The sequence below is a fragment of the Onychostoma macrolepis genome, chromosome 24 (genome assembly GCF_012432095.1).
Source record: "Onychostoma macrolepis isolate SWU-2019 chromosome 24, ASM1243209v1, whole genome shotgun sequence".
In the NCBI taxonomy this organism is placed as follows: Eukaryota; Metazoa; Chordata; class Actinopteri; order Cypriniformes; family Cyprinidae; genus Onychostoma; species Onychostoma macrolepis.
In genome coordinates, this window is record NC_081178.1 from 8,053,091 (window position 1) to 8,077,600 (window position 24,510).

General features: G+C 36.7%; 1 protein-coding gene across 1 annotated transcript in view; it reads right to left on the minus strand.

The window, feature by feature from the left end:
* Nucleotides 1-24,510, minus strand: part of abca4a (ATP-binding cassette, sub-family A (ABC1), member 4a) — a 34,244-nt gene that overhangs the window by 8,398 nt on the left and 1,336 nt on the right. The window contains 28 exon segments of the mRNA XM_058764684.1: nt 81-205; nt 307-482; nt 1,477-1,531; nt 1,650-1,855; nt 1,942-2,047; nt 2,121-2,311; nt 3,024-3,161; nt 3,312-3,451; nt 3,549-3,680; nt 3,764-3,941; nt 5,919-6,134; nt 6,207-6,287; nt 6,367-6,571; nt 6,728-6,949; nt 7,981-8,203; nt 8,399-8,575; nt 8,661-8,866; nt 9,729-9,926; nt 10,045-10,161; nt 11,392-11,531; nt 11,628-11,868; nt 15,951-16,040; nt 18,615-18,812; nt 21,738-21,865; nt 22,860-22,999; nt 23,083-23,224; nt 23,979-24,072; nt 24,324-24,436. Of these exon segments, the coding sequence (XP_058620667.1) occupies nt 81-205; nt 307-482; nt 1,477-1,531; nt 1,650-1,855; nt 1,942-2,047; nt 2,121-2,311; nt 3,024-3,161; nt 3,312-3,451; nt 3,549-3,680; nt 3,764-3,941; nt 5,919-6,134; nt 6,207-6,287; nt 6,367-6,571; nt 6,728-6,949; nt 7,981-8,203; nt 8,399-8,575; nt 8,661-8,866; nt 9,729-9,926; nt 10,045-10,161; nt 11,392-11,531; nt 11,628-11,868; nt 15,951-16,040; nt 18,615-18,812; nt 21,738-21,865; nt 22,860-22,999; nt 23,083-23,224; nt 23,979-24,072; nt 24,324-24,389 (4,331 nt within the window). The 5' untranslated portion in view covers nt 24,390-24,436.

The window sequence follows — 24,510 nt, forward strand, 5'->3', positions numbered from 1 at the left end:
TTAAAAGACTGTTTTAACTGCTTGCTTAACTATACAGTGAATAAATAAACTAATTCTGTTCCAGCGTTAATGTACTGTACCTGAAGAAGGTGAACTGTCGGCCGTACATCCATGGGCTTAGAGTAAGGCTGGGGTATTCGCCGAACGGAGGAACAATCAGCGTGAACATCAGAGAAACGAGGACAAAACTAGCAGGCAACACAATCTGAGGAAGAGAATACCAGTGGGCATCATAAAAACTGTCATTTTTTAACCAAATCCTATGGACACAGCAACAAGTTTCCAAAGCAATGCTGTTATTCTGACCTGGGCAAGGAAGTCTTTGCTGGAACGTGTGGTGTGATGAAACCTCTTTATGACAAGAGCAAAAAACTGTTTCAAGACCAGAAAGATTCCCTTCACCTGATGGGATCCTCTGCCATCTTTGCTGGTTGAACTTCCAGCGTTTGTTTGGCCGTTAGCATACACCAACCTGTCTGTATCTACACACAGGATCAAACACAGTCAAAATCTAGAACTAAATTATTTTCATTATTTTTATAATGTTTGTGTTTTCCAATGAGAACAGTGAGGCTTTTAAGGTATAATGCTGGTACAATTTAATGGTAGCATATAGACAAAATATAACTGGAAAAAAAAAAATACATTTATTTACACTGTTTACTTAAATGAAATGCAAAAATATGCAAAAAAATAAAAAATACAGGGGCGCTAACTACCATTATTCAGCCAAGCAGTCACTGTTATTGGCTTATACAGAATCTCAAAAAGTCCAAGTATTTTTTGAAGATTTACCATACTAGTCTTGGGCAATATATCATTATAACTAATTTTCAGTGACTATTTTTAGTTGTGAAAAAAATAACTGCAGCTATAGCTATTAAAAAAAAAGCAAGCTTAACCTTCTGATGCATTAATATTTATAATCACAAATTATTTTTAAATAACTATAATATTTCCCAGTCGTTTTTTTCTTTTCGTAAAAGATGTAATTTGAGTTACACATCTGTCCAACAGATGATTTTGTCATATATGTTTAATTTATTGTGTGTGTGTGTGTGTGTGTGTGTGTATAACTTCATGCATCAAAGGGTTAACCAGTTAACCAGCACCATATGCACTATTTAGCATTTAGCACTATTTATTGTCTAGTGGTATGTTTCGGGAATATCTCTTTGTTGTGTCCTTGAGTCCTCTAAAAAACTGTTTTAGCAGGCAGCTTTGGCTGGGATGAAGCATTATAAGCCTGACAGACTAAGTTGATCATCACCTTCTTCTATATTCACTTTGACTGTGTTCTCTCTATAGAGACTCACAAGAGATTTCTGTTGCAGAACTCTGATATCTAAGGGGTTCAACCACAAAAACAGGCATCACAATCACAACATACAACACTCACAAGCACCGTAAACTGACACATATACATAAAATCTGTACGTCTGAGATTGAATGACAAATAGTAGACTGAAATCTTACCAGACGTAGGGTTGATGTGAGCAGCACCTCCATCAGCTGTGACTTTCAGAAATATCTACAGGACACAAAAGAGGCAAAGCTTGAATTTTACATGTACAAAAGCAAGATGATGGTGCTTTGTAAAATGTTGATCCCTTACTGCAAAATAAAATTAAATAAAAAAAAATAGTGACCTCCTCCAGTGAAGTGTCTGACACTCCAAAACTGCTCAGCCCCATGTCTGCCAGTGTCTCTTCCAGCTCTCTGAACAGGCTGGCGTAAGAACGATGCTTGAAGCCCCGGCTGGGCAATAGAAAGGTCAGCTCCTGCCCTATGACCTCTATAAGACTGGCCTCCGGAACGTGATGGTGAATGAGGGCCGTGATGCTGTCAACGTCCCCTGAAAGAGTGGGATACATCCTAAATTATGATATTTGCAACTTGATTACACTGATCTAATATAAACATGCTATATGAACTTTTTACCTTCCATCTGTCTTTCTGTAACTCTGGGCTGCTCTTCAGTGCTCTCTTTAAATTTGGTACAGAGTGAGCACTTACAGGAGCAGTCCTCAGTACAGTCACACTGAGCCTACAAGAACCAGAGCAACCTTATGAGTCTAGCTGCTTTATGTACTCTTTTTAATAGACAGTTAAAGTCTCACCTCATTTCTGACATGGGACGGCTGCTCTTTAATGCGCCGCACCAGAGTGAGGTAGAAACCAGCACCCAGGCAGCTCTTCAGGAAGAGAGGAGAGCCACAGCAGTACAGACGACCCTGAGAGATGATGGCCACACGGTCACTCAGCAGGTCAGCTTCATCCATGTGGTGTGTGGACAAGATCACTGTACGACCTGAATAACACACACATACTTTTACAACTCTACTTAGAGCAGAAATGGATGGATGGAAATATAATAAATAAATATATAAAATATTTAATATATAAAATAAAATAAAATACAAAACCAAAAGAACATACTAAATATATAAAATACATAAATGGATTATCTAAAATATCTATTTTTTTAATAACTAATGTCTAACATATTTATATAAAATATTTATAAAAATTCATTAAATATATTACATTTTAAAAAGTCAGTTTAATAAACAGATACTGGATGGATGGATGGATAGACAGATATAAAATATATAAAAACAAAATTATGAAATAAATAAATAAATGTATTACACAGATATGTGGATGGATATAAAATATATAAAATAAAAATATATAAATATGTAAAATAAAAACAAATAAATAAATAGAATATTCTAAATACATATAATAAAATACAATTTATTAGACATGCTGTATATGGATGTACATAAAATATATAAAATAAAATTATTTAAAAATAAATCAATTACATAAAATAATAAAATCCAAATTTTTAGACAGATATATGCACGTATATTAATATATATATATATATATATATATATATATATATATATATATATAAGAAAAGTACTAAATATAAAAAAATTGATGGATGTATGATTTGGTAGTGGAGGAATATGAATTATCCTCTTTGATAGACATTTCCCAGGAATGTGTACCAGCGCGGTATTTCAGCAGAAGGTCCCAGATGGAGCGTCTGGAATACGGATCCACTCCTGATGTGGGTTCATCCAGAAACACCACTTTAGCACCTCCAACAAAAGCCATGGCAACGGAAAGCTTCCTCTGCATACCACCTACATAAGTAGATAACATCCTCTTGTCATTTCTCACAAATCTCTGTCATTTTTTAATCCAGTCTTTTTACTGAAACGTTTGGCAGAATAAACAGAATTGAGTTTGGCCTGCACAGAAAAGGATTATTAAAGAGGTATTTATGATCTAACCTGACAGGTTTTGTGCCTCCTCGTTCCTCTTGTGAGGGAGACCAAGATCTTCCAGCATATTTTCCACCTCTAGCTGGGCCTCAGGTAATGGCCGACCCTTCAGCAGAGAGTAAAACAAGATGTGCTCTGCTACCGTCATACTGCAGAAGAAAGGGAGATCAAAACAAATCAGCATTCTGACAGATATTATTTTAGCAGGTGAATCAACAAAGTGAACCACATGAGGGGTTTACAAACTGGTGAAAGATGATGTTATGTTGGGGGCACATTCCCAGAGATTTACGAATGGCATCCATATCAGTTCGGATGTCTTTCCCATAAATAAACGCTGTGCCAGAGGTGGGAGGGAACATGCCAGTGAGAATAGACCTGTGGGAGAGAGGAGAAAACTTATATGTATAACATTTCCATAGACAAACAAAGATCCATTTCACTGAGTTTTGGATACATACATGGTAGTGGTTTTTCCTGCACCGTTGTGGCCAAGGAAAGCAGTGATCTGACCCTCGTAGAAGGTGATACTCAGACCATCTACAGCAGGTCTAGAGCTGCCGCTGAACATCTTATATAGGTTCTCCACACAAACTCCAACCACCAAACCTGATGGCTCAGGCTCGAAAAAGAGCCTCCCTGGAGACAAGAATCAGAAATGGGAAAGTTATGATACATAATGTTGAGAAACATCTGAGATCCCTATGACATTCAATAATGTTAGGTGGTTTACTGACATGTGTAGATATTACAAATATTCTTAAAAAAAAAAATTATATATATATATATATATATATATATATATATATATATATATAATTATAATAATGTGTGTATACTGTAGAAAATAAATAATATATTAAATATATAAGATAAAATAAAAATGAACTCTGCATGTATATAACAACAAAAATAAATATATACAATAAAATGTACTTATATGTATATCTATTAGAGAGATTTTATGTAGAGAGGTACATAAAATAAAAATAAATAATATATTAAATATATAAAAATTCTAATAAATGTATGTATATATATATATATATATATATTAAATAAATTTATAGAGTGAGAAGGAGATATAGAAATATTGTATACAGTAAATATAACTATATAAAATAAAACAAATATATTAAATATACTAGAAATAAAATAAAATATTAAATTTATAAAATAAACAATATATATAGAGAACAAAAATACAAATATATAAAATATATAAAATAAAAAATATATGAAATATTATTTATATAAAATAAAAAAAACATTTTAAACTAAGTAATGATTATTTTGTTTAAAACCATGGCTACCATGGTAAATTTTTGTTAGGAAATGGTGTGTTTACACCTTGATTCGTGAGGCGAAAGGAATGTCATTGTCACAGTGATGGAATAAACATCTCGAACATCTCTAATATCCATTAACCGGCAGTAAGACAAACAGAAACCAGCATTCCAACCTGCCAGTTATGCAAACAGACACAAGGCCACCGGCTTCCCACAAAGGGCACTGACAGGTGTGTGTTTGTGCATCATGTGTGATTATACTAGTGTACATGTGTGCTTGAGCACACATGCCTGGCGCCACCTTATACAGTGCGCTTGAACTTAAGACAGAGTGCTGGCAAGAGCTGATGGATAACGCCAGCGAAACTAAGACGGCAGTAATTACTCCCATGGGGCTCCATCAGTTCAAAGCCAAGAAACCTGCTGGATGCCTGCGCTCTAGTCAAGCAGATAAGCCTGGTTAGCTCTTTGAATACATCTGATGGGATGTTTTCCAGGAGTAAGAAGAGAAGCACCACCTTCCTGTTTGTTGTAATAGGTTCCTTTACAAAATGCTGTAAAATGAAAGGTTTCCCCTGATAGATAATAAAGCCCAGTGGATCACTGCCATTTTAAAATAAATATTCACGTTCTTCACCCACAATTTATCTGAATTGACAAGTAAAGTATTTGAACCTAATTTCTCCAAAGGTGTTTTTTTTTTTTCTCAATTTCGGTCACCTGATGGAGATTTGGTTCCTTGCCACTGTCGCCTTTGGCTTACTTAGTAATGTTATCGATTTGGCACTGACACTATCAGATGAGAACAAAACTTGAATAAAACTAAGCTGAATAATGATGTTATTGTCTTCTGTAGAGTTGCTTAATATCTGAATTAAATTTGTTACATAAATGATGAATTTAGCTAGTTATTGAACTGAGTTGAATTAACACTGAACTGACTTGAACTGAATAAACTGCAGCGGAATTTAGATGTGCTTTATATTTGATGAAGTTTGCATCACTGATTCTGTTGTTTTCTTAGATCTGCTACGGGTTAATCTATATGCTATTTGTGCAGCAGCAGTATGTCTTAAGTATTCACAGCACAGTATCGCCATTTTTTTGGCAGTAGTCAGTTCTTTGCAGCAGCAGCAACAGCAGCAATAATCTACAATGACAGCAATAACCAGCAGAACCAGTTGGTGTTCAGATGGTCAATTTTTATGGATTAGCTAACCTAGACTTCAGCAAACCAGGCAGACAAGGCCTGAGGAACAAGATAAGACCAGCAACCCACCTTAGGCTGGTTTAAGTTGTGTATTTCTGAGTAGCATTTACAACACACCTGAGGAGTCTGTGCTCATGCTCTTGTTGGTCGTCTCCTCTTCATCAACCCTCTTTGGTTCTTTCTCTTTCTCTAGTTTCTCCCGTATGTCTCCATGTTTGCAGGACCCTGGCGGCTCTGGAGGTTTTTCGGGTGCCGTGTGGTTCTTGGCCTGGTCATCAGTGTGGTTCACCAGATTATCAAAAGCAGGTTTCTCCACTGCTGGCTTTCCAGGAACTGTGTAAAGAAAGATTAGTCGATCAAAAAAAGCTGATGCCATCACTTATAATAAGCCCAAAAGTCACTCACCTTGTTTTAGAGGCTCGGGTCGGTTTAACCAATAAGAAGGCTGGATTGGAAAGTAAAAAGGTCGACCAATACCATACTGGCCTGTTGATAAACACAAGTTATGTCATTACAATCCACTGTATTTGTATCATCAAATAAACTTGAATATACAGTAGTTTACCTGGGAAGACATTATCGAGGTACCATGCGAGAACGCCATAAAGGACTGTATCCAATACCATCATAATAATTGAGATGAGAAAGGAGAACTCATCCCCTTCCAAAAGGCTGGTTTGGATGTTATCCCACTGCAGACCGAGACCCTGCTCCTCGTAACGGGACAGGTACTCCGTCCCAAAGCCAAAAGCCACCTGGGACATCAAACTCTGATGCACAATAAACAATTTTAGATGCAGAAAATTACATATAAGTTGAAGATTTCATAATGAAAGTGTATTGCATTATCAAATTTATAACCTTTATAAGAAGTTTTGTATATCATTTGTTCAGATTGTACAGGGAAGTGTTATCATGTGACATACCGCCATGATTTTCATATCTTTGGTGATGCGGTCCTGCCAGGCGAAGCAGACTATGTGCGGCAGGTACAGGGTGAAGTAAATGATTCCGCTGCAAGCTGCTGCCAGGTTAGCCTTGTTGAAAAACACACTCATGAGGAAGCATTGCATGATGGTTGCTGTGGTGAAAGTGAGCAGGAATAGGAAGAGGATGATGGGATTGCTGTAGTTTAGCACTTTTCCTCCCTGTGAAAAAACAAAGATGTTATTTTATATTTTATATTAAGTATTTTAAAATGTAACTATGTTGGCTTATTGACAAAGCCGCATAATCGATCTACTATTTGAGATTACTCTTCTGCTGGTTTTGAAACCAAATTTCAAACATTAACTTGTCCTGTTAAGCTTAAGCTTTCAAGAAACATAATAAAACATGCATAATAAAACATACTAGCATTGTAATAAAACATCTTAGCATTGTGTTAAAATTAACAATGTGCTAAAAGTTGTTATTAATGAGCTGAAAAATGCGAAAATATGCTAGCATTATCTCAAGACGTTTAAAACATGTTAAAGTTTTAAATATGTGGCTAACATGCTAACTAAAGCATGTTGGCCACATATTAAAACAATGCTAGAAACATGTTGCTGGCTGTTTTCTTTCTTTCTTTTTTTTTTTTTTTTTTTTTTTAACTACAGCAATCATAAAACTTTAAACTTTCAGATAAAGCTTTGTCAAGCCAACTTCAAAGTTTGTCCTGATTAACAAATCTGAATTTTCCAGTCTTAAGTGTCACATGATCCTTCATATGTCATTCTAATATGCTGATTTGCTGCTCAAGAAACGTGCTATGATCAATGTTGAGTTGCCTAATATTTTTGTGGAAACCTTGGTAATTTTTTTCAAGATTCTTTGTTGAATGGAAAGTTAAAAAGAACAGCATTTATTTGAAATAGAAATGTCTAAACTAGTACATATGTCATTTATGATGGTCACCACAAGAGGTCAGTATAGTAATCTGAAACGAGAAAATCTTGTAACTTGACAATTTTGCTCACACTGAAGTTGAATGCAAATTAAAATAATATTTTACAGGAGAACACCCATTTTTCTTAAAAGACAGAGGTGAAAGTTCATGGATCACCTTTCAGAACTGGAACCAGCAACCTTTTATTATTTAACCACTATTCTACTGAAAAAGGGAAAAAAACAAAAACACTGTTTTACTGGTGGTCTTGCTCGCTGGTTTTTGGGGGTTTTGGACACCATCTCTTACCATGATAATAAGAGTAAGCAGGGCTGTGCTGGAGGCCATCATGAAGAAGGTGTCGATGAACCATGTGCACCAGAGCACACGGTTAGTGACGCCCATGGCCTTCAGAGTCTCTTTTAACCTCATCTCCTTCTCCAGCACGATGCTCTTCACTGTCATAGAGACAGAATAGACCCAGGCCAACACCATGAAGATCGGAAAGCAGCGATTCAGAGTGAGCATGAAGCTGTGGGATGTGTCGTCAATGAGGAGAAGAAGACAGATCATTGATGTAATTGAACATTGAAGAAAAATAAAAAACTAATTTATGTGCATAAAACATGGATGCAACAACATTCAAATTCTGTCAGATACCAATATGGTCCAGATATATCATGCATCCCTATCTATAAATGTTAAAAATACTGAGTGTGATACTCACAGATCATCCACATAGCAGGGATAGGGCATCTGCTGCAGGTAGACTCCTAAAGGCCATTCCTTCCCTGTGTGGGTCTTTATTATTCCATGTTCTATCATGTCCTGCAGGTAGGCAAATCCTCCCCATATATACCGCAGATCATCCATGGGATCAGCCCTAGGCCCTGGATCCCAGTATCTAATCATAGGAGAGAATATACAGTGAAATAAGTGCTAAGAAAATCAACATCTGAGGAATGGCTCTGCACTGGTTACAGACAGACCTGTCTTTGATCTTGTTAGTTCGCTCCACGACATCGATGTCCATGCGGATCTTGAATTTAACATGAGGGGGCACCTTGGTGGTCCAAGAGTACATGTCAACAAATACCAGCCCTGCCCAAAACTTGCTCTCTCCAAGAAGGTCCAGCGCTCGATGGGTCAACTGGTCCTCATCAGAAATGGCAGAGAACTTGTCCAGGACTAGACACTGTAAATACAGGGGACATATAAGTGATTGTATTTATAACTGATTACAAACAAAATCAACCTATTAACTCCATGAATTCAATATTCCTGGATAAACCCAATGGAAAATTACTAATAAGATCACGTTTACTTGGCAGTTCAGTGCTGGACCGTCAAACTGAATCAGATCAAGTCGTTCCACTGTTTTAGATCTGCATCAGAATTCAGCACAATACTACTATCCAAAAAGACTTAATTGAATTGTTTGCTGTTAATTTGTTTTCAGCTTGGCATAAGATGGTGGGAGTCTATTTGAGATCTTGGAGACATTGTTCTCCATGTGGCCGGTATGCACTGCCATAAACCAGCCTGTGCTTTCTCTTTGTGTAGGCCAAGTAGACTGACAGCTGTATCGAATTGGACTCATTCGTTGGGTTTGTCTGTCACTCCTCAAGAGCTGCTAGCTGAGATTGAGACAAAGACTAAAAGACACACGGTTTAGATAGCAGAGGTCCTGCTCTCGCTGGCACAGGCTGCCTTAAGCTCACCCTGATTTGTATTGAAGGCATTCAGCATTGAACTCTACCATTAAAGAGCTCTCCCACACTGGCAAACTGTCAGTGAGAAATCAAACGCTTTTCTTTGTTCTAATTGACATCAGAGAGGCAGAGCCGGCTGAGAGTGACCGCTTGCTTTTCACCCTATAGCTTCTGAGCAGATCTGTGTCTCTTTTGAAGGACTAAATGACAAGTGAATTTGGAAATTCTGACTTGATGATTGTTCTAAAAAATGCAAGCATACTGCTGCCTGCAGATATGTACTATATACTGTATACTGCAAACTAATTTAAGCAGATGTATGCTTTTTTTATGCATGAGTGATACCTCTCCATATCGGTTTATAAGGCGAATAACTTGGTCAGTCACGTTAAAGATGTTCCGCCAGTCAAAATTAGGCATGTCCAGATCTCGATCCTCCTCGGGGCCATTGTACAGGAAGTTGAGGATGTGTTGGCCAGTGAATGGAGTGTCTTTGAGGCCTTTGTTGATATAATCCATCATTGTGGGATTTCTGATGGAGTCCTGAAATATAAAGCACAATATTATGGCACTGAATGAAACCTTGCATGAAATATTGCGCTAAAAATGAAAAAATCTCATGTATTGGTGCCGTCTTTTCAAAGAAAGAGACAGTGTTTACCCGAAGCATGTTCATCTGTACACCATCCTGAAAGAAGCTCCACACCTGTGGGCCCACCTCCTCCCAGGCCCGACCCATATTCCTAAGTCTTTCTAACTCCTCAAAGGTGGTGTTTGCCTGGATAAACACACACAAATACACAAACTTACAAAGTTCAGATGCATTCAAGTAAAAGTAGGTGAGAACAAATGAAATAATCTGTTTGGTCAGCATTCAATGGCACAGTAACAATAAAGACAGAACAATACTCAGGTGGTGGCAGCTGCTTTGAGTTTGACCACAGAATGACTGAATTCCCACCAGGAGCAGTTTACACAGACCCACTGAAAGCCCTTCTGCATAAACAGAGAAACCGAAGCTCTCTAAAGCTGATCTGATGGGACCACAGCCATGGCCCATTGCCCAGGGCAAGCATGTCCACACCGGAGCTCCCTCCCAGGGGCAAAGGCCTTACTTCCCTCCTTACTCTCCTTCTCACTCTCTATCGCTCTTTCACTTTTTTTTTCTCCCACTTTTTCTAATTGTAAGATGCACAAGGGAAAGATTCACACAGAGCTGCAGATCACATTAGAGAGACAGTATGGCTTAACATACTGTTAAGTATGGTTCAATGGTTCATAACACCATTGTGGCCATGATCAAAATACACATATATATATGTTTTAAAATGCTTTTCTGTTTTATATTCATCAAAGAATCCTGAAAAGTATCACAGTTTCTACAAAAGTATTAAGCAGCAAAAACCATTTACAACATAATAATAAGACGCATTATTATAATTGAACACCAGTAATTATTGATAATAATTGAGCGCCAAATCACAATATTATAATGATTTCTGAAAGATCATGTGGCATTGAAGACTGAAAATTCATCTTTGCCATCACAGAGATAAGTTCAGGAATAAGAAAACAGTTCTTTTAAGTTGTAATAATATCTCTCAAAATAACAATATTTTACTGTATTTTTGATCAAATAAATGCAGCCTTGGTGAGCATATGAAAATTTCATAGCCACAGGAATGCTAAGGGTTCACTACTAGTGTTGAGAGAGGAAACTCATTTACAAAGCACCCAGCCGAAAACCTGCAGTCCTGCTTACATAAGAATTTAAGGGAGCAAAAGTCAGTCAGCTGGGTCATATGTTCTCAAGTGATCCTAAAACACATGTGGCCCCTGGGAACCTGTTAGACCTGCGTCATTTCCCAGCTGGCTAACCCTGCTGACATGTCTGCAGCAATGTGCTGATTTATCTGACAGGCCGGAGCGAGATTAGCTGTTGCATTAATACACTCATCTGCTGTTGTTCCAGGTGTGCGTGTAGTCAAAGAAGAGCTTTTTCTCTTACGTTTTTAATGATCTGTCTGACAGCAGGGGAATTGGGAGCGTACAGGATTTTGCCCATCAGGAAAGGCTTGACTGAACTCCACACAATCCTTGTGACCGGATTGGACTCCAAATCCTTCATGAGGTCATTACAGAACGGAGCTGAAAGAGATATGGAGTTATGAGAAACACCAGAACATTCTCTTCTCCGCTTTTCCTCTTCATCAGTCTGAAGTCTACGTACAGTACGGTACTCACTGGCCGTGTGATCGTAGTTGTACTTCCCCTCTCCCCGTGTGCTGTTGATGCCCAAAAAGGCTTTGTAGTTGTTATCCTCGTACCAGTTGAAGGAGGTGACCCTGGAAAAGGCCCCTTCCGTGTAGCCACAGAATAAGCTGGAGGTGGCGGCCATGAGTTGGCTGAAAGATGGGGAATCATGGGACTGAAGCAGTGGAGAAATCACCTGCAACAGGTCTTGAGAGCTAGGTCTTTCAAACAGCTGTTAAGAAAAAAAAAAAGTTTAATTAAATAAATATCTTTAATTTTCTAAAAACATGATTTCAACATGAGTTTTCAGAATTACACAAAAATGTTTGGCACAAAATTACGATAATTTAATGGTTGTCAAACTTGGAACGTGGAGAACATGTCCATATTTATTACATTCGCTAAAAATGACCTTGGGACTATGCATTTCATTTACAAAAGCATTTTGTGGCCCCCAAATTGCAATTTTGTCCTTAAAATGTTTTCTGTATACATGTTAAAGGACATTCTGTCAATTAAATATGCATGTCTTCTACATAATGTGACATGCATATTGTACCTAGTGCACATCTTCAAAAGGGTTCCTGTTTTTTAAAAGTACTTTTCATCCATGAAATTGGAAAGTACATTCACCCTTGTGTATATGCGAAATCAAGGGAATTTTGTGCACAAAATCATTTTTGATTCAGAATTTTGTGCAAAATTTTTAATGCAAATGTCACTGTCTTTCTGTATGAAATGAACAAAAAAATGACTGAATTTTTTTCATGAAATACTGCATTTTGTATACCATGTTAATTCCTTCAGTCCACAAAATGAGCAAGGTTACACTTGATGGTCCTTTGATGGTTAAAAGTAATAATAAATAATAAAAAAACTGTTCTGAAAAGTAAAGTTGCAGACATTGGTTTTAAATTTAATATCCTATGCAATGACATTCATATACTGTATATTTAACTTAAAAACCTTTTTGGGACCCTGTAGATACAATTACTTCCAACTTATAGAATAATAACAAATAACTCCACTGTAGCTGTTGTACTAAAACATTTATAAAGTATTTGTTACCAAAATCACAGCAGTTTGTACAGCTTACAACAAAGGCATCGAGAAGATTCCTGGATAATAAACTGAGAATTTCAAGTTTCTGACAACATTTCTGATCATATTTCAGAAATCAAAACATTTCTATCAGCTGTTTAGTGAAGACTAGTGAAGCCAGATTCACGAATGAATCACTCTTTTGATCTACTGTAATTGGACAAACAGGAAATTGTGAAATTGTTCACAAATCCGTTTGATTCATTAGGACAGTTCACTCATGCACTGAATCATTTGCAGCAGTTCACTGAAATAATAACAGGATATTTTATAACAGATAAGGCAGAAAACAAAAAGAGCTCTGGATGAGGTGGATATTTACCTATACAATCCAGAAAACAAAACTTACAAATATCTTATATTATTTGTCAATGACAAAACATGTGTAAGGGTGGTTTCCCTACAGTGGATCAGGCTGTAGGATTCCCGAATGACTAAAAAAACGTTATCAGCACGATGGTATAAAACTGTACATTTCTAGTCTATTACCACCCACTGCCACTTATACCATCGACGGAAGTAAGCGCAGTTAGAATAGCTAAATATGTGGGAGAGTGTTGCTATTAAGTGACTATAGTGTATTGCAATAGGTAGCACTTCAATATTAACCTTGAATCAAGACTAGTTAGCACATAATATATAACTGAAATGGTTTAATAACAGAATTTCGTTATGTTTACACTTGAATTGGTTACAAAATAGATGAAGGACGGTAAAACATAACCAGTTAATTGTACCCAACATGCATGTAAAATGTTACCTAAGAGAGAGGGGGTGGGGGGGATAGAGAGAGGAAGAAAAAGAGGGAGAGAGGACAGAGCCCCAAAAAGAGAGCTCCAGCAAAAAAAAAAAAAAAAGAACCAGCAGTTGCAATCTTCTTTTATCCATTCCTTGACCATGTGACTAAAACCCAAATGTGAGACATTCAAACTGACCAATCAGCAGTTTACAGCTTCACCCACTGGGAATGCATATGTATACACATGTTGGCCTACAGGCCTTGATCGATATCAGCTCTTCTGTGCCTTCAGGAATGCCAAATGGCCCTTTTGTTACTCAAGATAGGTTTGGGACAGGAAAGCAGAAGTCTTTGATTAGTTTTGACCCAACAAAACTGTAAGGATGAAAGAACCTCAGATACTTTGATCTCCTGAGAAACAGACAATACAAACGTGCACGGGCATGTTCGAGACACCCCACAGAGTGGAGGTGTAGGAAACTTCCTTCCCTTCTGTCCATTTGTTTCTTCTTAAATCCCTTCACCCATTCTTCCTTCTACTCATTCTGCTCAAAATGGTCAATAGTATATTGATGCAAGTTATGCATGTTTGGTATCATTTGAATTGTCTCAGGACGACTGGTACAATGGTCTCATTCTTATAAGAAGTAATACAGATCCTAAGAGTTTAGAGATATTTTGCACACTGTAGAGGGCGGGTCAGTTCCCAGTGTCATGCAAATTACCTTCTATCCCAAAAGGTGATAACTCTACTTGCAAATGCAAATTCCAATTGTTAGTTCCTGTCTCCATCTCGGGGGACGTTGGTCTTGGTCTGAAGTACTTAAGGAAATGTTGCAAAAGGATTGGCACCTTCTGTAGCCGGAATGAGCCCGTGGTAGGAAGTGTGTTCACACACTTCATACCATGTATTTTTCTAAAGTCAGGTATGCATCTTACTCTTAGATTCATCTTTGAGATTTTGGTGTCTTGTATTGATTTGATCCAACCTAAATAGGGTGAGCCTAACCTCTGTTTATTGTAATATTATTCTAGCTAAGTGTACATGGGGAAACCAAAGCTACTATCAGGGAAAGTAATGTTGGTTGGCTTATATCTGTAGTAGTGGTCGTGACCTCTGACTAGAAATAATGTTGCTTTATTCAAGCGTGTACAAATCTATGGGGGCTAAATAAAAGTACTTTAAGAATGAGCAAGCATAGGAGCGGCCGTCTAAAGTATTAGCCAATTACCTCTGTCTAATAACCAAGACTGACGTGAATGTGACTGTAAGATACGTTAACAACGGCCAAAGCGGTATCTTTGAGCGACATGAGCACCCGAATGAACGAGTACAATAATATTAAAGAATAAGTAGAATAATCAGACATCTAGATAAATTATCCTATGAATGATAACAATTGGCATTCTAACCCAAATGCGAGGTCATTATAAAATGGAGTCAAGTTTGAATTTAACCTAAATTTAATAACTTTTTCACGCTGAAAAGACAGAACACGCAGGAAACCTTCATCCACCATTGGATACCTTCTTCGGGCCAAGTGCGTGGACCTTACACAGGTCTTTATTGCACAGTCAGCATGTGAAAGTCTCTATACCGCAAGTAAAGATGATTTATATCCAAAACAGTATTTTAAAAAACAGTATCAAAATATGGGCACACTTTATTGCTCCAATACTGATAAAGGCTAGAAATGTCCCTGGTAAGAAGTATGAATTTCAAATCTGTCATGGAGTCAAAAAGCAAACCAAACCTTTTGGCACCGAACTAAACTCCCTCTGGGTGGGAAAGTTCATTATCCTCTAAGTCTAAACTAAAACACCAAAGCCTATAGATACAGATAATCTGAGCCTCTGGGGTCCATGATACTACAGCAGGTGAAGAGAGAGAGAAAACAGCTTCTAGAGATCTATTGATTCATGCAAACTCCTTCAAACAAAAGCCAACAAGTTCTGCAAAATGCATATTTGTTTCCGCGCAAGTTAATAAAAAGGAATATTTTCGGAAACAGGAGACTGTAAGTTCCTGGAGTTTTTCATCACGTTGGTCTCAGCACATCTGGCCCACGGCATGGAGAACATGATGGAAAAGGAATTCGGAAAATGAGTAACTGGCGTCGAGGTCCCTCTCAGACAAAAGACCAGCCACACCGACAGGAAGTCCCTCACTGTAGAGCTGCAGGCACACTGACACCATTTAACCATCACACACTGACGTCTACTGTACTGTCTGTGAGGCGTTTCCTCTTTGTTTCAGCAGGGTTCAAAATGCCCTCACCGGTGAACCAACCACATATGAACCTCAGGTTTATTTACAGTGACAATCTGACTGAGAAGAAGCTGGAATTAGGTTTCCGCAGACACAGGAATGATATCTCCATATCCGTATGCTTGCGTAAAAAGCCAGGCGGAGGAAACCGTGATTTCCTGATCGCTAAAAATACAGCTACATTTTTAGAGGGCCTCATACGTACCGCTTTTAGCTTCTCAGATACGGCAGACAGAAGTCGGGCCCAGAAGTGCAGGTCGAGTCCATTGGAGTAGTTATCAAGAACCAGAGGAAGCTGGGAAAGAGAAGAGAGAAGGAAATTATACCATCTATATTAGTCAAGGTCGATGGCATAGACGGATAGATATACAGTATGCATTCAATGCATTAACAGTTCTAATGACATTGCCTGCAAGTTTTTAGGATTTTTTGGAAAGACAAATTATCATAGTTTCCAATGTTTTGTCAGTCAATGACAAGTAAATTTTTTTTAGCAAATGAAAGGCTTTTTAGTATCATTTAAAAAATGTCCCTCTTTTTTGATTGATTATTATAAAGGAAACTTAACATTTCAAGATGAGCACTTACTGGACTGAGCAACTTAGTTTTACTTGATTATGTATGCACCGTTTTTTAGAAAAATTTTGTTAAAATGTAAATATCAAATATGATACATCAGGCTGTTAAGGAATATTTATTTACATATGGTGTAACAGTCATTTGCAAACTTTAAAACTTTTTTAATTGTGTAAATTTCAATAAACTATTCCATAAAATAAATATAATATTATTTTATAAATATATTATATATTTATTTATATTTTTATAAATAAATATTTTTTTATACTATTATTTAATATGTTAGACTTTACAGGGTTAAGTAACAAAATTCACTTTAGTCAGATTTTTGCAAGCGACTGAACACAAACAATAGCCTAATAAATAAATAGTAACTGAACAATAAATACAATAATAAAATAATAATAAAACAAGAAAATTCGCAAGAAAAACAGTGTTTGTGTTACATTAATGTCTTAAATATATGTATAAAATAAATGCCACATATTAAATTGTATTAACATTTTAAACTGAGTCCAAATCAATTTAGCTGAAGTTGCAAAGGGTTTGGAAAATGCGTGTTGCTCACATCCTGTCTTCCGAGATGTAACACTTCCAGAAATAATATTTCTTCCAGGGTCTGCGCAGCCACTTTACAATGGCTCAGGATGGACCAGGTTCAGGAAATGGCGTGTGGGTGTCACAGAAGCAACCCAAATATGAGACATCCTTCCTATCAGATTTTTTTTTTTTTTGTATAATACTAAAGAACTGACCTCTAACGTGTTTTATATTGTTCCAGCCACCACTGACATTTCAACAAAAAGTCATTGTGTTGCTAACAACATAGTGACTTTGGATAAAAGAGTCAACCAAATAAATCCATATTAATGTGTTCATGTATATATCTGTTCTGAGGGGGAAGGATACAGACTCTCTGTATTATTCTTTAAAGCTCTCACAGGGTTTAGTCCTGCAGAAGTGTGTTGACTGTAATCTCATTATTGAAATAGGCCAAGTCAGTTCGCTCCACTAACACTGATCGGGTGACTCAGGCTAACGCCCCTCTGTCCTCTCCCCACGCTCATTCTGAAACCATAAACTACCAAGAACAACCAGGAAGGGTGTGTGGGACTTTGTTACTAACTCTACAAAAATTCAGGAGCTTTCATCAAACAGGAAGTACAAAAATGAACACTTACTGTTGCTATCATCAATCTTTCTGTTTGCAGTTTCATTTACAAATGACTGAATTTGGAATAATAAATGATAATAAAATTCTATAATTAATCACCAGTCTTCCTGTTTTTAGTTTTACTTACAAATACAGAATTTTGAATAATAAAACGTTAACAAAATGCCACAACAAATCATTAGTAGTTTTTCACTTTCACATAGTTTCACTTACAAATGTAAATTCCTAGTATTTTATAATATTTACAGTATACAAGCCCAACTATAAGATTTAAAAATATTTATATTTTTATTATAAATTAAGCATAACCCCATCACCAAGGCCAAAATGTCCGGTCAATCAGCTTGACCAGCATTGTTTTGCTGGTGATCAACATGCTAGACCATCATAAACCAGACAAGACCTGATAGAAATTAATGCAGGCTAAAGGAACCTGTTTTTGCATTGCACTGTACTGCTTTTTCACAGTCTTTCTATGCAAACATGCACTAGACGAACATATTTGCATCTCACGTCTTTTGCAACATCTTGCACATGTTGCAAAAAACCTGTTTTTAAAACATGCTGCTCAAATTAAAATTCTCTAGACCTTGCATTTTACAAAGTCCACTGACATACTTAGCATGTTTTTTTAACGCAAAAACGCATTCTGTCTGCAGTTCAGTTGGCCAAAAAATTTTTTTAATTCTGCCATAGCTCCAAACCTGTATGACTTTCTTTCTTCTGTTGAACACACATTAAGACATTTTAAAGAATGTTGATTACCAAACAGTTCTGGTTCACACTGTATTTTTGTCCATTCAGTAGAAGTCAAAGGGAACCCAATCTGTCTGGTTTACAACATTCTTCAAAAATACTGTATCTTCTTGTGTGTTCCACAGAAGAAAGAAAGTCATACAGGATTAAAACGACATGAGTCAATAAATAGTCATTCTTTTCAGTGTATACTAAATTCTGACCCATAATTCTTTTTTGCTTCCACCCAAAACACAAGCTCTTATGACTTCCCTCATAGTTGGCATAGCTATCTGTGTCAGCACTTCCTCTACACCCAAACTCATTTCCAACATTTACAGATATTATTAGTGGTTTTATTGAGTGTATGAGTGGACTAACCAAGCGGAAAAGTTTGAAGAAGTCAAGATTGGCATAGAATTTGTCCTCAATGATTTGAAGACGCTGCGGGGTGAGAACACACATGGCATTGCGCACGGCATACAGGCCCCAACGGCTCGGGAAAATAAGGAAACGCTCAAGAAGAGTCTGACTGCAGGCGATGTCCTTCAGATGGAGATCAGGAACACCATATGCAAACTGAGAGAGAGAGTGACAGACAGTGAAAAACAGAATGAAAAGATTAAGAGGTGAGAGGAGTTAATGCTGTCGTGTCAGTCTGAGCCGGACTTAAACACTCAGCAGAAGTAAAATGTTTCTGGAATACAAAAAAAATAGACAGTAAAGAGTGATTTATAAAACATTACACATCAGTCTAGAGTTGATATGAAATAAATACCAAACCTAAAATACCAATAAATTGCTATAATCCTTTAGTAGTGGTTTTTAGCAACACTTAAGACACTAGCAGCCAAAAAAGAGACATCAAGGCTAATTTTATGGTGGCCCTAGAAAGATATATTAGCATTAGCAATGCTAATATGTTTTAACAGCAGGTTTGAAAATGTGCTAATTTCCCTCACATAGCGTAAAATACGCACACAGCTTTAAAATCAAAACAACAAACACACAAATGCAGTTAGTCAGCCAGACGCAAACCTGTTCAACCTTCATCAAACATCTTTAAAAGAATACCATCAGGTTCCCTGTGGAATAGCATTTCAACTCAAGGAAGGGGCACAAAAGAGGATGCCAACAAAATTGGAGGAAATTATTAACATCCCAAGACATCCTGGAACACCTTTAGCCATCGGTGATAAAGGTGAATCAGTAAATCAGTGCTGCCTGCTACCATTAGACAATATAATATCTGCAGCATATACAGTACAACATACATATTTACAAAATCCATATGCTTGTAAATTATCTGTATGTGTGTAATATATACAGTAGATGTATATATATAATAACGTTTTTATTCAGCAAGCACACATTAAATTGATCAAAAATGAAGTGAAGAAATTTCTAATATTACAAAAGATTTCTATTTCAAATAAATGCTTTCTATTCACTTTCTATTTATCAAAGAATCCTGAAAATACCATAGTTTCCATAAAAATATTTAGCAGAACAACTGTTTCAACATTGAAAATAATAAGAAGTGTTTATTGAGCACCAAATCATATTAGAATGATTTCTGAAAAATGACATGAAGGCTGAAGTAATGATGCTGAAAATTCAGCTTTATATCACAGGAACAAATTACATTTATTAATGTATTAAAATAGATAATTGAAATTATATTTCACAATATTACTCTTTTTACTGCATTTTTGATCAAATCCGACTTCTTTCCAAACATAAAACCGTCAGATTGCAAACTTTTGAATGGTAGTGTATATACAGTATATATTTCATATTATTTAATATCTATGCATTTCCCATACTGATAAATTATGTTTTAAAGCATAAATGTGTCTCTTTGCCACAGCCATGAGATGCACAATGGGATGAAACATGGATGCAAGCCATGACTCCAAATCAGTGTGCAAAAACCCAACTGGAAAACCTCCAGCTTCATGCATCCAGCTTTCTTTCTCCCTGTGTTCCTCTCTCTTCCTCTGTTTCATTAGTAGCTAAGGACTTATCCAACCAGAACATTCCATCTTCCTCTGTACGCCCCTGCTGGCTGACTGGCAGCACCTCTGAGAAAGCCTTCAAAATGCCTTGCATTCCTCTCCCTTACATTTCCATATGAAAGTGATTCGGACCCTGATGTTCTTGTGTTCATACTACCACTTCCTCCGGACCACCTCCTCAACGCTGCCCTCAAGATCAAAGGAGACGCGGTCTCGTGCAAACCACCATCCATGCTTTGTTCGCACTGAAAAATAAACCCACCAAGACTCTCGGGCTGGGCAACATGGGGGCCAGGTTTGACCAGAGTCGTTCTGCCTTAGGTTGGGGGTCTGATTACTCGCAGGGGCCTGGGATGACAAATATATACATCACAAAGGGTCCGTACGAGAGCTGAGAAACCCAAACATGCAGTCTGATGCTGAACAAACGGGCACTTGAGAACCGGCCAAGATTCTCTCAGTCTCAAACAGAGACATTCAAGTCCACCAACAAAGTCTATTTACATGCATAGAAAGCAGATGAATTTTTGTCTCGGTGACGAAGTCAATCTGCTTATCATTCACGACTTAATTAGACAATCACAAAAAAGGCTGCTTCGGGTCAGCGACCTCTCTAGAGATCTCAGAGACTTACTGTAAATAGTGCTAATTAAGGATGCACCGATATTACAATTTTGGGAAATACAGATAATAAGAGACAATTATTAATAAATTCTTACTTAATAAATGACTACTATTTTGTATAAATGAATTAAAATTTAATTAAATTCAAAATTTAATTCAAATTAAATTCCAATTTAATTCAAACGTATTAAATTAAATTAAAACTTATTGAATTACATTAAAACATAAAAAATGCATAAAAAACACTAAAAACTAAAATCAATCAATATTTATTTTTCTAAAGATCATTTAACAGTGTTATTAAATTATTAGATTAAAATATTTTTATATTTAATTAAACCTTAAAATCATACAAAAAACTAAAATATGAATCATATTTCTTTTCTCCCTCAAGAACTGTTATTTGTATTGCAAAACATACAGAATTAGAATCTTTAACCATAAAATAAATTATTTAATATATTATTAATATAAATTTAATATATTCTGTTAATAAAAAGTATAAAACTAACAGCATTGTCCTATTTACAGCAGAAATGTCTTATGTATTCAAATATTGAGTTGGACAATTGAAGTCAAAAAGGTTGAGAACCACTGTTAAATGCTGACAAAGATTATCGTTATGTACAATTAAATATCCAATATATTAACTAATACTGATTAATAAAATCTCTTACATTTTAACTAGAAAAACAGCCCCCTGTTTTCTAGTTTAAATGTTTTAAAAAAAAACTCATCAAGAACTAATTTTTGGAAAATCAATTACAAATATTGTGTGCTTTTATTGACAGGATTGTAAGTGGACTTAATAGGGAAAATGTGATTTTTCTGGTTCTAATAATTATAAACCAGCATAGGTCACCTGTTCAGGGCGGATCTGTGAACGGACCAGCTGATCTACCACAGATTCTGTGAGAGGAACATCTCTGAGCAGGTATGAAGTGAGAGTTTCATCGTCCTTCAAAATATCCTCCACTTTCACACCTCGACCTGCAGATGAAATGAACAAAATGTGTGAACAAGATGCATGAGCGAAGAATTTCAATAAGATGAAAGAATGCTACACTTCAACACTTAAGAGATGCTCAGCTGGAAGGATTTCAGCAGCATGACAATCATTCAGATGAGACAAACAGATGGACAACAGCTCTGGTATTCCAGGCATCCATGGCCTGCTGAAATTTGGCCAAGATATCGCTCTTTCTATGCTTATTTTTAAAGGAAACTGAGAAGAGGGGGTGAAAGAGGAGAGAGATTCTGGTGTGAATCAGTGCCAGGAACCTAGAGGAGCCAGAGACTCTTTCACACGACACAAAAACCAAGCCATGGGCCTTTTTTCTCAAGGGTCACGGAGCTATTAGCACTTCGAACGCAACCTGCTGCACGTAGAACTGAGCTTAAGACAAGGTTCTTCTGCCAGGAACCAAATGTTTTCACCATAATGCTCTAGACCAGGCATCCTCAAATTTGTCCCACTCCTGCAGAGTTTAGCCTAACCCTAATCAAACACACCTGAGCATGCTAATCAGAGTCTTCAAGATCATTAGAAAATCACAGGTAGGTGAGTTTGATCAGGGTTGGAGCTAAACTCTGCAGCAGATTGTCCCTCCAGAGAAAGATTTGAGGAACCCTGTACTAGACAATCCTACTTATGCAGTAAATCACCAGAGGACAATCAATCACATTCCACTGATGGCCACAGGCGTTTGTTTTTTTAGCAAGGACAGTCCCATCAGGGCTGTCAGCGTAGGAATGTCTGATTCAAACCCAGACATCTTCTATTTGTGTGTCCCCTAAAGAGGTAAACAAATGGATGTGCTTTCTCTAAAAATAATAGTATGGAAGGAGCATAAGCTTCTTAGCATTCCCCATGAAAGGACCTCTTCAAGGCAGATTGAGCATGTGATGTAATCTGAGAGAGTGGTGTAAACAGTAAACAGTGAAGGAACGGCTGGGAAACTGAGGTGACGTGAGGTTTGCTGACCCGCGATTAGTTCGGGATTGGTCCGGAGGGCATCCATGAAGTTGCTCATGGACACGAGTTCCTGCCATAATCGTCCCAACTGCAGAAATTCTGTATCTTCAAACAGCAGCTCCTGTGCGTCCTCCCAAAACCGAGCCAGTCTGAACAGAGAGGGGTGAGTGTATGTATTAGAGAGATGGAGGACTAGTTCATCTGCACTGTTTGTACATGCAAATCAACTCACATTGAGTTGTTGTAGTTGGACACCAGGCCTGGAGACTCTCCACGGGTTGGGTGCTGGAAACAGGGGTTGTTAGCATTGCAGAAGATCCCTTGGATCCATGGAAGGATGCCAGTGGAGGGCATGGCTTTGTTTGGGAAGTGACCTGAGGTCGAGAAAACGATTATTATTGTCAACAAAGGAGCATATGCATCACAAACATCAACCAACATCAGAGGGAGCTGCTGCTCTTTGAATATGACACTGAAAAGTCATAGAAAGATATTATTTATATATATATATATATATATATATATATAAGGTAACCAGCTTCAGTAGATTTTTTAGTTTTCTCAACTTGTCATTTTAAGTTTATACAACAAAAAATTTTAGAATCTCCCAAAAAAATAAGTGGAGCAAACTCAAAAATCTGCTGAAGCTGGTAAAAAAAATGTTTTTAAGTTCGCTCAACTTTTTTTACAGTGTAGTAATAGTAATAATAGTAATAATAATAATAAATAAATAAATAATATAACATAAATAATATAAAAGTAATAATAGTAATAATAACATGTAATAAAATAATCCAAAATGTATTTAAATATATTAAATTATATACAATATATAAATATTATAAAATAATAATTTTAAAATATATAATATTTGACTTATTTTTAAAATTATATAAAATAAATACAATAAATACATTTTTATGTATTAATTCATTAATAATATAAAATTATTAATTATAATTAACGTATATATATATCTTTTTCTTAATAAAAATGCACAAAACATAAACTACTTTTACTACTTAATATCTGTAGATTTTTTTTTTATTTAAAAGGTTTTTTAAGAAAATACAATTATTATAAATGTATTTAATTATAACTATTAAAATAATTTTCAGGCATCCATACATTCATGTTGGCGGTAAAGGGGGTTCGCTCTTCTCAGCCAAACCAGTCCAATGAATAGCACCACAGGCCACATAATCTCCATTAAGAGCCGTGTCTGGGGTGAAATGCATGCAGGAAATACATTAGAAATGCTCAAGATGGCAGTAAACAGGTCCTTTTTGTTAATAGGTATACTGTACAAAACCCTTGATTTGTATCCAGCTAGTAACATGAAGCTGCTTGAGTCCTAAAACAAAATCTTAACCCATATTCATAGTATGACTGGAATTTACTTTTACTCAGTGAAATGCAGTAATTTTCTAGATGTCCTATGCATATCATGAAGAAACAAGCTGAACTTTTCACCTTCTGCCTCTTGCGGACAGTCCAGTTTTTCCAGAGGAGCAGCTGCACCTGGCTGTTGGTTCCCATGACCGCTGCTCTTCACCCCCACAGGGGGTCACGTACAGGTGCCCTACCTGGACAAAACCAAACCCTCAAGCACAGTTCATCTCAAACATTTCAGCATGGCTGTAAATCTGATTATTTTACA